At 34.8% G+C, this 13697-nt stretch overlaps 2 protein-coding genes, 1 long non-coding RNA gene and 1 pseudogene across 3 annotated transcripts in view; all 4 read right to left on the bottom strand.

Annotated features, from left to right (window-relative positions):
• LOC106636726 (uncharacterized) overlaps nucleotides 1-13697 on the bottom strand; it is a 512204-nt gene that overhangs the window by 352984 nt on the left and 145523 nt on the right. The window contains exon 3 of the mRNA XM_089592293.1: nucleotides 704-952. Within this exon, the coding sequence (XP_089448419.1) occupies nucleotides 704-952 (249 nt within the window). The remainder of the gene's footprint in view (nucleotides 1-703; nucleotides 953-13697) is intronic.
• LOC106636720 (tetratricopeptide repeat protein 37-like) lies at nucleotides 7689-9010 on the bottom strand (annotated as a pseudogene).
• On the bottom strand, nucleotides 9040-9672 carry LOC149374711 (tetratricopeptide repeat protein 37-like). Its single transcript, XM_089592253.1, is given in 2 exon segments — nucleotides 9040-9439; nucleotides 9512-9672. Coding segments are annotated over 2 exon segments (561 nt in total).
• Nucleotides 10138-10574, bottom strand: LOC149374712 (uncharacterized). The gene is made up of 3 exons (XR_016293053.1): nucleotides 10459-10574; nucleotides 10278-10362; nucleotides 10138-10188 (listed from the first exon to the last, which is right to left on the bottom strand). It is a non-coding gene; the product is annotated as an uncharacterized LOC149374712 (long non-coding RNA).

The raw sequence follows: 13697 nt of genomic DNA on the forward strand, positions 1-13697 counted from the left end.
TTCAGTGTGGTGAGTACGTTCTGCTGCGTGACGCCTGCCAAAAACTATCCAGAGATTGGATCACTTTTTGGTTAGAGCATTAAGCTTAAGGGAGTGACATCAGCTTCCACAGACAAAGAGATCCAGATAGATCGGCAGGGATCTTGGGACGAAGATTTTAAATTGCAGGAGTCGATCATTACAGCAGAACCACTGAAGGACTTGTAACAAAAAGAAAACCAGGCTACGCTCAACCAAGGCAGTTAAGGTGCACGAGAGATGCTGCGTTTGAACTGCTACATAAGTCTGTATCAGCCTTGACTGCCTTGAAAATATTGCAGCCTATAAAGAAGCGCCAGACTACGGGCGCCAGTCCTTCTCAGGACTTGAGAGGATTGGCACCCCTATTAACTGATATTAATTGAATTTTAAACTTGATATAGATTTATAATTAACGCTTAATTGTACAATTCCATGTGAAGTGACGACTAGGATAAAAAACTCAGTCAGAACATGATGACAAATTTAAAGATTCAGTCATAGAGCAAACGATTTGCTTAAATTTTACGACTTATATTATTCATGAATACGTTTTACAGCTCTGAACTCCGTAATTTTCTTAATGAATCTTTAAGTAAAAATATTTGGAAAAATGATCAGTATATTGTGTAAGGAATAAAAGCATGCCAACCAACTGAAATTTTTCTATTAAAAAAAAACTTACCTGTAGTTATATTTTTTTCCAACCACTCCCATTTTTTCGTCAATAATTATAAGTACAAGGGTAGTACATGAATTTTCCAGTATAGAAAAACATGGATTAAGGAACTTGATAGATTTACTTCTATGATTTTTAAGGTCGATATTTTCACAAGTCTTATCTTTAAAGTCGATAACTTCAAATGCATGAAGATCCATACACATATTTTTGGATTTCTGAGATTTTTTCCTGGTTTCATTATCTGCATACAAACTAAAAGAAGTACACAATGACTTTGATAAGTAAACTGCATGTTAATTATTAAAAGCCAACAAAAATAGTAGAGAGTAACTAATAGTACTGTGGATTATATTCAAACAAATATGTTTATATTGAACAGATTTAAGATAAAAAAGCAATACTGGGTGTACAATATATCTAAGTTAGTCGGAAAGATGGAATTATTGACAAATGTATTATAGATAAATACGTTAATGTATAACAATTATGTTTTATTAACTACTTTCACTTACACTAAGTATAATCAGGCTAAGCAATGTGTCCTCAATAATATTATAAGTTAGTATAAAAACTGCTATAACGTACTTGTATTCGTAATAAAACCTGTGAGCAGCCTGACTAAGTACATTGGATAAGCAACGTTACAGATTTGTACGAATGTAAGTTATAAATTTGTTTGGTAACATTTTAGAAATCTTACGTAGAAAGAAAAAAGTGATACGGTATTACAAAAAAAAGTGAGGTTTGCTTAAATTTTAATATGCAGATGTTCATGAAACAGTTACAGACAAGCAGAAAACATTAGACAAAGAATAAGTATAATTTTCTTCAATAAGTCACTAAGAATGATAATGAAAGTGTGAACAGATTTGAGAACTTCATAGATAAGAAGACTAACTATTGTCTGAGAATAGTATTAAAACGATTTTTGAGAAAACTGCGTAAGTCTACGTCATTCAAACTATTTATCCTTGCAGTATTTGCCATAACGTCACTCGTTAACTATAAAAATATGTTCTAGATTTAAAAATACTTCTAAATAAAACCGAATTACTTCAACTACTCTACCATCAGTCCAAGCTTCTGCAAGGACTAGGATAACATCTTTTTTTTCCTGAACTAATTTCTAGGTGAAGACAAACATGGTCATATTAAAAAATTATTTTAACATTCCTTTGAGTATGTTCTGGACATTTTTTCTTCAATACTCGACTCAAATGAACTAGTTATTCCCGATAACTAACATCAGTAATAATTTATTTGTTTTAAGCAACTCGTAGTATATCATAACTTTTTTATGAAACTTAACACCTAACATATCCTTTATTCCATGCACATACCATTTTTCCAACAGTGTTAATAGTTAAAAAAACTTTGGCCACGTTGTTTTTTTTTTTCTTTACGAATAGCCAAAGTCAGTCAATATTTAATTACTTACAACAATTTTATACAAAAACGACTTATTTTTATGTCTATAAAGCAGTTCCTTCCCGATTATTAAACGTCTTTCGATTTTTTCGTGTTTCAAGACGTGTAGCATCTAGTTCTCTTGCTTTCAAAAAAATTCTGTTACTGTTGAACATTTTCTTTCTGTTAATTTTATTAACATGGAGTATGTCTCACGCAAATCTTTATTTAATAACACAGTCATTTAACAAAAATGATCTCATACGTTATGAGAGTCACTGAAACCTAATTGGATGTCCATTCAACCGCGTTATGCCACGTTTTGGACATCACTTTCAAAAGAAATTTGATACTACAAAAAAGACTTAACAAAACCTAACAAAAGACAAATATTTTTAGTCAACTCAAAGATTTAGGTCAACGTTGGTGCAAGTTACTTATAATGACGTCAGTAAACTGAAATCCAACTTTCTATTAGATTTACATAATTTAATTTAATTTTATTCGATACACTTGCAAGTGACATAACAAAATTTCACTGAGAAGCAATTTTATATAAACAACAATTTTGCAACGTGATAACGGAGATTTGACACAGAATCATAGAATAATGTAAGTAGTAAAAATGATGTGTATTATTTTTGTTTCACACAATTTGCATTCAAACGAATGTATACAGTAATTTATTTATAGAAACGTTTATTCATTGATTAAGATCAGTAACATCACACGTTAACATACCATGACATTGAATTTAAATCTGTTATATATGCACTATCAGATAATAGTAAGTGTTCTTACAGACGTGACACGAAGTTGTAAGACATGTACAACGCATGATAGACAATTTCTGCTCACTGTAAAAGTATATTCATCGTCTTGTGCGTATCATGTTTTACCTGCTGGCCATTGCTCGTTTGCTTCTCTTTTTTTTGAATCAATTAAGTATATTACATATGATAAAATCCCTCCCAAATACTGTTTTATAGGCACAACATTTGATACTCTAGTGTAGTATATTGTAATGACAGGTATAATAACGGGTCCAGCCAGTCAAGATGTTAAAAAATGCCTTTAAACGTAACACAACCAAATTAGTACTAGCGTATTAAGAAGAAAATAATCCTGATAAGATAAGATTTTCAATCCTTAATCTCGAAATTGTCTTGTAGGCTTTGTATTTTTTGATTTTATTGCAATAACTATGAGGATTTTTGATAAACTGACATAAAAAATTATTATAAATACGTGAGAGTATGAAAAAAATAAACAAACTATTTTACACACTTGAGACGGTAAACATACCTTAAAAATTGTTAAAAAGTGAGAAAAAACGTAAAATGAAAAAAAAACTACAGCAAAGCTGAATAAAAGTGATACGTACTTCATACAAATTTACATTTAAAAATGTTTTTAGAGTTTTTGAATGATAACACGGGACAAAAGTGACTTGATACTTTGTCATTTTTTGATACTTTTCTTAGTCTGATTTATGGATAATAATTGGAAGAATCTTGTAATTTTTTTAAAATTAAGGGGAAAGAATTCAAGCTTACAAACAAACGTAGAAACAACAAAATGTGTGCTCAAACTATTAATAAGCATGTTTTTCTTATGATGTTTTTATAATCACGTTGAATTTAAAAATAATGTGACTGTACACTGTAAGTACAAGTAGACATGTATATATAATTTGTATAGTGATTCAGTTATAGAGATATGGAGTACAGCCCTTGCCTTGTATGCACGCCTCCACAGAGTCTCTCTTGGCATCATAAGAGAAGATTTTGTAATCTTATGCTATTCTTATTCTTGTTATTAAATATGTTATTTCAAGTGTTAATAAGTATAACATTATTGATCCACTATCTTGTAGACAATATATTGAACATGGTAGCATTCAATATTTGTTTATATAAAATTGTATTTCTATAAGCGCTTTATGCGCAAGAGTGAATCAACAATTTTAAAATTCTAACTTTGAAAAAATATGTAACAGAAGTTGATTTTGCATTTGACCCCTCCTTTACCTCGCAATTATTGCAGTACCACCCCGCACCAGTCCCCTCCACACCACTCCACACCACGACATGCCACGACACGCCACGCCACTACGCCACAGCACACATTTAAAATTTTATTGAATTTTATGTCCTATTCCTTAAGGAATTCTCTTAAAAAAAAAAAAACTTCTTCTCAAGACTTGCACCAGTGATCTTCTGCACACCAAACGATTAGACCAGTCTATTTTGATCCCAATGGTAATTTTCACTTTCTGGGTTCCAGTACTTAGAAAAAATGTAAATAATGAGACTTTTTTGAAGAATTTCAGGGGCTAAGAAACAACAACTGACATATTGGGGGCCCATAGAAAATAAAGTTGAAAAAATACTGTTTTGTTTGTTTAAAAAAAAAAGAAAGCTTTATATTGACAAAACTTGTATACAAAAGTTGTACAAATATTGATGAGTAATCCATCTAGCTGAGTTGAACCTCAAAATGTTAACAAATTAAAAAAAAAAAGAAACCGTGAAAAATAGCGTTCATTTTTAATGCTTCTATCTCTGTAAATAATTTGTTGTTTTTAACTTAATTCAGTTTAAGTATAATTTTTGCCTTAAAAAAATTGTTTAAAGATGTCTAAAATATTAAAGTTTTTTTGCAAAAATCGATTTTTGGTAAAGAATTACGATTTCTTCAAAGTTGAAAATCTCATACGTCCTTTGGTTTTTCTAAGCAAATAAGGGCTTAAAAGTTTCTTTAAAGGTTTCGTTAAAGGTTGCTATAACATGTGTGAGTGTTGTGCGAATATCAAATTGACCAGTAATATTCAGAATACCGGTTTAAGAATCTAAATTTTTTTTGTTGATTAAAACCATCGTTTTTTCGCAAAAAAATTATTTTCTATGAATCATCGCTAATAATATTGAGTAGCTGATATTTTAAACCAGCTTGAAAAAAAAAAAAAATTTAGGTGCAACCTTCTAGATCCATGATAAATTTTTTTTTTAATTTGTAAGGACCTGTATTATACGTCATCCAGCCGTAAGCTTCAAAGTTGAAGAAAACCAGGTGTAGATCTCGGGACCCCAGTTAGATGTGAATCATTAAAGAATATGTTATTCAACTCAGTGGTATTTAATTGCCTGTGATGAAATAGAAATAATTTTTTTAATTCTCAATAATCTTCATATTATATTTTCATACTAAAAAGATAGTTTATTTACAAATATGTCTTTTTATCAGGAAGTATTAAAGATAATGAAAAAACAGGTATAAAATTAATTTTACATTTTTTTTATTCATTAACATACAAACAACAAGAACGAAAAAGAACAATATTACACGATAAAAAGTATCCATACTACCTACTTACACATAGGTATATCATATGTCTGACAATACGTTCGTGTGTATTACTTTCTCTGTCTCTCTGCCTTTTTTTAGATACCTGTGAGCAGTGTTGGCTTCAAGATGGCGAAAAGTGGTCCCTCCACCACTCTCCCGTCTAAGAACAGTGGTGGGGGGACTGCTTTTTGGTCGCGGCTGCGAGAGAGCCAAAAGCGTCGTCTGCTGAGACAGTGGTTCTCAAACGCGTTGCAGTCAGCAATGTCAGCATATAAATATATAATTATTATAGTATCAGAGTCAGCCCACGCATCAGCTGATTTCTTTGCTATGTATATGGAATAAAATATGAAGAGATATGTCATATAAGAATTCTTATAAGTATTTCTATAAAAATATAACATGTATGTATGCTGATATTGAGTGCACGTCTGCACGATTAGTTGGCCAGAGGATAAGCATCTTGTGGAAAAGAGAATTCCCAACCTGGAGGCTATTTCTCTTAAGTATATCTACGTATGCTAGTACCAATATAGGCGTGTATATTTCTGCATGTACATATCTAATGAAAAAAAAATCGTTTGCTAGGCGGTGCATCAACATGCAGACAGTTTCCCCGATGAAGATCCTTATATAGGGAGAATCACGTCAACTGTCCCAGCGCCGCGGTGGACGGCCCGCGCGGTCGTCAAACACGACGTTTTCAACTCGTCGTTTTGGTGTCAAAACTTTGATAAAAAAATAATCTAAAAACATATTCTTACGTATTTTTTCCTCAGCTTTCCAGTGGTGGCATCAGTTTTTCAAAAATTTGCTCCCATAACCTCGAAAAACGCACTTGTTTTAAAAACACGTTTTATCTCCATGATCTTAAACTTTTGGAATTTTTTTGATAGTCTAGATCGAAAGATGAGACATTTTTACGTAGATATCGACAATAAAAAAGAGGGGTTTTTCGTTTTTATAACGTATTTGAACGACGAACGAGACGATGCGAGCCGCAGCGGCCGGGCCACGCGCGGCAGCAGCGCGTCCGCCGTGTGTCGTCTGCTACGGTGAGTCTGTTTGGCTATATAATATATAATGTAGTAGTGGGGATGTTAACAACAATTAGTTAACTGGGGCTTACAATGGATAAATAATAAATGTTCTGATAAAATTTATTCATATATACAACAATTTTATAATAAAGAAATAAATAATGATTAATATTTGATTAAATATTAGATATTTACATAAATAAAGCAAAAAATAAAAACAAATTTGTTCTACTTCGTTCTTTTTTTCTTTTTAGGCATGGTAATCGAGGTGACACTTGTTTTACGTTCTTTCAGTTTCGAAAAAATTTCATACTGGTTACTCAAAGAAGTTTTCTTCAACATTAATTTATTTTTCTTAATGGGGATAAACGCATGATAATTCAGTGTCCCTGGAATCAGTTTCGCACTGGAAATTTCGTCTTTTAATCTCAAGGAAGTTTCTTCGTAGTCAGATTTGCTACTAAAAAAACCTTCGTTTCTTTGCAGTAAAACCTACGAAAACTTCAACTTACGATAGCACAACCTCAAGTCATAAAAATAATAAATACTAATATTTAATTAATCAATCGAAGCTTGTTGCGAAGTGCAAACCGTCACGGTTAGGTGTATTTGTTTACATCCAGTCAGAGAGACGGTAGCAGACGGCGCGCTCCTGCCGCGTATGGCCCGGCCGCCATGGCTCCCATCGTCTCGTTCGTCGTTTAAATACGTTATGAAAACGAAAAACCCCTCTTTTTCACTGTCGATATCTACGTAAAAATGTCTCATCTCTTGATCTAGACTATCAAAAAAATTCTAAAAGTTGAAGATCATGGAGATAAAACGTGTTTTTAAAACAAGTGCATTTTTCGAGGTTATGGGAGCAAATTTTCGAAAAACTGATGCCACCACTGGAAAGCTGAGGAAAAAATACGTAAGAATATGTTTATAGATTATTTTTTTATCAAAGTTTTGACACCGAAACGACGAGTTGAAAACGTCGTGTTTGACGACCGCGCGGGCCGTCCACCGCGGCGCTGGGACAGTTGACGTTATTCTCCCCATATACACTTGCATTTATGCCTGACATGACAACAAACAGAGTGAGAGTGAAATGGCACCTCCTTTTTACAAAACGTTGTTTATTGAAATAGGACTTTGTCTTTTTGTTTGTACATTAATTTTTACAATCTACATCGACAGGTATAGAGTGCTTAACAATAAGCTATATCATATGCTTGTTTTCGTTTTTTAAAAGTCACTGTTCCATGCTTTTTGTACATGTACAACTATTACGTACTCATCGATGCCAGTACCATAAGCCAGTGAACATTATGACTGCCTGCTCCATCTAAAAAATTTGTTATTTTACATCTGCTGATTCCTCTTTTCCACTTATCATTATTTGTACAATGCGAAAAAATGTAATAAATAATGAATAAACTATGCCATTTAAAAAGAATTACCTTGCAATTAATAGATTAGACCAGCTATCTCCACTTTCTAGGAAAGAGTCAACTGTATTCAATACATATTGCAGGCCTTTTTGTGGACTTGACGTTATCAGGGTGCTTAAAGAAAACATGCACTTGACCTTTGCAATATGCTCGTTTAACAAGTTCCATCCAAAAAACAGTGCTTTATCAATGCACTTGTTAAATGAGATGTAGCTCATTATCAATAGGATTCTAGCCAGATCAGTCCACAGTTCAGACGAATCTACAAAATAGAAAATTTTCACTTAAAGTAAACATTGATAACTCTGAAAAATTATCTTTTATCGCTCAACTCACCTGAATAACGATGGATATACTTGCACAATACTCTCGCTGCTCCCTCCATATCGTTTTGTATCAAGAACGAATAAGAAATAAGCCTGGCGATGTGGTTCTTGTATTCGGGATTGTTATCGTGAGCTTTTAGTTCCTTCAAAACCAAATGTGTCAAATTTTCATCTTCATCTAGCATTCCCAGTGCAGCTAGTACCAATAGGCCAGATATAATTGGTGGCTTGATTCCAATCGACTGATAAAGTAGTGTCTTTGCATCATTACTTTCCCAAAACATGTAGGCCATTGCTGCCATTGCACAAAGAACGTGACCCTTGTCTATCTCAACATCTGCCAACCAGTGCAGTGCTGCTTCATAAGCTTCGTAGGATTCTTTAAAGTGCTCAGCTGAAGTGCAAATTTATAATTACTTTTCGTTTGAAAAATCAGTTCAGTTATACTTTTGATGTTAAAGTGAAGTACGAATAATAAATTCCCTTACCTTTGAACAATGACAAAGCTAATTGACAATGAGATGCAAAACTGATACTCTTGATGGACAAACAAAGTTTTACAGCCTCTTCGGACATTCCCAAGTACATCATCGCACGTGCTAAGATTATACTCAATAGATCCCTTTGTTTATCATCCGATATGTACTTCAATGCTTCCAAAAATCGCTCGAATGATGGTTTATATAGTTTTTGACGTTCCAATAATAGTCCGTAAGCCTTCAAAGCATATGGATCGTGAGGATAGTGGACTGTGAGAAATTAAAAATTCATACAGCCTGTTCTCAATAATACGCATCATCTGCAGACTCCGTCAGGTTGTCCACAGCCTCTTGGAAATCATCTCGCGCTCGAGCTAAAAGCTGCGCAGCTACGTTCTCTGTTTCGAGCTTACAGCAACACTCCGCAAGGCCCTTCAAAGCGGCAACATTGTTTTTGTTCTCTTCCAGGATATTCGCAAAGTCTGTTTTAGCCAATGTGAGCTGTAAAATGAATTCGTAGTTATTGAAATAATAAACACTGAAATTGTAGAAACAAAAAAAATGTAGCAGCTTGATGTTTGACAATTGAATCATAGAACAAAACGACTCTGGGTTCAATTGATAGGCTCTTTCGTACGATCTCTATGTGGATAAGTGTGCGCCTCAAGCTAAATATGCGTCTGCAAGGCACTCCCAGCAATTACTGAAAATTAAAGGTATCATTTACATCAACAGGTTTTTTTTTCTACTACACAAGGTGAGTTTTCTTTGCTACCTGTCACTTGAATCTAGTTTGACAGCATTTCTCAAAGTCGATACTGCTTGGGATGGGTTGTTACAGTTAAGATACTGCAAACCAAACTGAATTAATGCCCATTTTGTTATAAACGTTAATAAGTTGAACCAAAGCCTCAGCATTGTCGTCCTGTTAGTCATAGTGGACAAGCAAGCCGTACTGTGTAAGTGGATTATCGAGCTGAGTTTCAAAAGCTTTTTCGACTGCAGTGGAGCTTGGCTTTTCAAGGTCTACACTTCGCGCATTGCAGGCATTAATTGCAGCTTCCATCAAAATTAACGCATTGTATTTGCTTTTTTCCTCTTTCAGCACTTTTTTGTGAAATTTTATGGTTATACTTTTTTTTCTAAGGTTCTTATCACTTTTTAAACAATTAACTCATAATTTTCGTTCCACTTATTTTTTATTCTACATTTATAACAATAGAATTAACATTTTTGTGTTGGTCCTATTATAATGCATTCTTATATCGGTATAATTTTTGAAACAAATCTTCATCGAAGATTCAAAAGTCTTTCTAAACCTGTAATACATTAAAACAAATTATTTGCATGAAATTCAAGTAGGTCACTATTACTATGAAATTATTTATTTTTTATTATCACCTTCAATCTTTTTTTTTAAATGATTACTCAATTTTTTTCTGCTAAGTACTTCTGTAAAAACAATATTTATATGAGTGATTAGTGCAATATTAATAATTTAAAAGTCTACTGTTAAAAATACAATTTAACATTATTTATACCACTCTCAAGCGTTCCATGTCAGCATAAAGTTGACGATAAGGGTGAGTTAATTCATACTCCGCCCATTCTGCATCAGTGTATACACTAATACAAAAATTTAATTTACAATTGAAATTTCATTAACAATGACAGTCTACGTACTTTCTATATAATGATTCATTATAACACAAAAAAATATACCTGTTATTGCTCCAGTGCTCATCCAACGCTTGCTGATTTTGATACTGCAGATTTTGAGGCATTATTCCTTGATTGACAGATGCCGGCATGTAGAATTGTTGGGCTGCAGGCTGCATGACATTAGCTTGACATTGATTTTGCACTTGAATTCATTGCCCGTTTTGCTCAACAAAATTTTGAAGCCATTGCTGTTGATGCAGTATTTGTTGCTGCCATGACGAGTATTGCATTTGATGTAATGGGCAAGGTTGTTGGAGTGTTGGAATCATCTGCTGAATATTGTTTCTATTAAGTGGTATCTGCCCCACGGTAGCTTCATAGGACACCTGACTTCCACAATATTGACTTGTTCCAACGTGTTGATTGTTACACCCGTTCATTTTTTCTGCAATCAAAAATACGACCTACATATATTTTGTATTTCTATCGAAAATTAGTACAAAGATTTATAAAAATGTAATAAGAATATCCATGTTCCCCTTTCACAAAAATTTACTTATTCTGGGAAAATACAAGGAAATTTTATAACTCAAATTCTCGTATACATATAATGTGCACGAAGATCTCTCATGCAGTTGTGGTGTGCAACGTTAAGTATTACAGCACAAGGATTGAATTGGGAGCCGGTACAGCGGCATTTCATTAATGTTGGTGCATCGAAAAATCATTTATTGATAAATAATGAGATGCACTGTGCAAGGGTTTGTGTAATTGTTATTATGATTGTAAATATATTTGCACTAACCTGAATTTATTGAATCCTTTGTTCCTCGTGACAACTGCCTTTAGCAAAACTTTAACCATAAATGCGTCGGAAAGTATTTCTCAGACCGCAGCCACATAGACGCATTTAATTGCGTCCGACGTCCGACAAAAATGTGCCTAGTTCTTTGCTACCTCAAATGAATCAACTCTAACTTCATAATTCTAATTTCTCCTAATTTACAGTCAAAAATGCGGCTGATTTATAAAATCAACCACACGGCACTACTTTAAGTACCGTATAACTCTTCACCAGACCGAAATATGACAAAAATATTTAGGATCTCCACGAATCATAAGGTTTTTCGATTCTGTTGAGGGTCACGGCTGGTTTCAATGTTCAACAACCCTCGGGCCTCAGCTGTTGGTCTACATAGGTCCATTTTTACTCTTTTGGGCTTACAGTGTTGGGTCAATGTTGAAATTGCAATTACAAGTTTATTTTATCAATATCTCGTAAACTGCATCATATATCAAAAAAATAAAAATAAAAGCGTGTAGATCGAAGAATTTCTTTTCAATAAAGTTTCATGCTTATCTTGCGACACGCAAAAAAATTTGTGAAAAAAATTCAGAAAGGTATTTTTAACATTTACTGTAAGTGTAAGTGATAAGGAGAGAGCGGCCACTGCGAGCAGTGGCGACGAATAAGGCAAGCTACACCCTTTCTATACTTCACCCACATGCTGCAACAGGTAGGCAGAGTATCTGTATTAGTGTAGGGATAGAGGAAAGAAGAACGGCAGCAGCCGAGTAGGCATCCAGGCACTGCTGGATTGGATTTTTTTTCAGCTTACGGGCAGCGCCTAAGTTTTTTGTTTAAGTCCAAAAAAATCTTTTAACCATAAAAAAAGCCCTCGTAGGGATAAGCTTTTTTTTTCGTTTTCCAAGATTTCGTAACCCAACACTGTAAGCCCAAAAGAGTAAAAATGGACCTATGTAGACCAAGAGCTGAGGCCCGAGAGTTGTTGAATATTGAAACCAGCCGCGACCCTCAACAGAATCGAAAGCCCTTATGGTTCGTGAAGATCCCAAACATTTTTGTCATATTTCGGTCTGGTGAAGAGTTATACGGTACTTAAAGTAGTGCCGTGTGGTTGATTTTATAAATCAGCCGCATTTTTGACTGTAAATTAGGAGGAATTTGAATTGTGAAGTGTATTTTGCGACAAGATAAAAATTTATCTTCTACTTGAAAATCGACCATGGATACATTTTTTTAAAAGTTGATTTTTGAGTAGAAAATAAATTGTACTCGTGCCGCAAAATCGTTCAGACGTTCTTTAAGGAATCTTTCTGCTTTAACCTCAAAAAGTCTTTTGCATACTTACTCGTATTTTTTTCTGTTTAAAAGTAAAAAAAAAGTTTTGTTTAGTAGTAGTAGTGGTAGAAGTAGTAGTAGTAGTAGTAGTAGTTAGTAGTAGTTTTTTTTTTTTTTTTTTTTTTTTTTTTGTGGAGGGAGGGGAAATGCATTGAGGCACACCGCAGGGACAGTGGTAGTGTAGGACTCAGTGGGTTTTTTTATTAGACCACACATACCCACTAAGCCCCCCCCATGCCGCGTGGCTTTTAATCCACCCTAGAACCACGTTAAAATTGCTTCAGGGTGGAGCCACCAAGGAGACCATCGCGTCTCACAGCATTAACGAGCTAACTCGCCACCATTTGCTAGAGGTGCTGATGCTCTCGAGTCCTAAAAAGGACTCGGGGTCCCTGAGGACCAGCATCTTGTCTAGCGCTTCATAGCAGGCCGCCTACTCAGCCAGCACCACTACAAGCTTAATGCTTTTCCTTGCTGATAGGTAGAAAGTACCGAGCGCAGCGTGGGTCCACAAAGCCTGTCTTTCAACTCAAGGCCTTTTTGCCTTATTTGATTCCTGCTTGGGCCTTATCCCTGGCCTCTTTCAGGGCTCTTCTGAATAAAGGGCAGCTTCCGCTGCCTGCTTCGTGCTTCTTGTCCGTTGTTGGGCAAAGGAAGCACCGTGCTGGGCCTGTACACTCTTTCTTCCGGTGGTTTGAGCTTCCACACCGAAAGCACAGCTTGGATCTGTTTTCGTTCTCACAGTTGCCCGAGACGTGTCCATATCCCAGGCATTTGTAACATCTTATTACTTCAATTCTTCTTCGTATTCGGCAGCTTACGAAGCCAACTCGTAACCTGCCTTCCTCTTCTACTTGTCTGGCAGTTGTTTCGTCCACCTTGATTAAAGCCAGCCTCTGTCCTCTGGCATTTGGCTTTAAGAGAGTAACTTCTGGCTCCTGGCTCTTAAGTCCAAAAGTCTTAGCGAAAGCCTTTTTGACCTCGTCTTCCTCAACAATGGCATCCAGGTCTCGGACCTCTAAAGTCACTTTTCTGCTGCTTATTTTGACAGAACCTTGTCCGGCTACCGACTTTTCAATTTGCTGTGAGAATGCAGTAGCATTCTCTACACCTTTGGCCTTAATAAGTATGTCCCTTTTTTTTGTAGTGACAGCAC

Source organism: Copidosoma floridanum, unplaced genomic scaffold, assembly GCF_036245765.1.
Source record: "Copidosoma floridanum isolate Cflo_tuat_1 unplaced genomic scaffold, Cflo_Japanese_pri ptg000015l, whole genome shotgun sequence".
NCBI lineage: Eukaryota > Metazoa > Arthropoda > Insecta > Hymenoptera > Encyrtidae > Copidosoma > Copidosoma floridanum.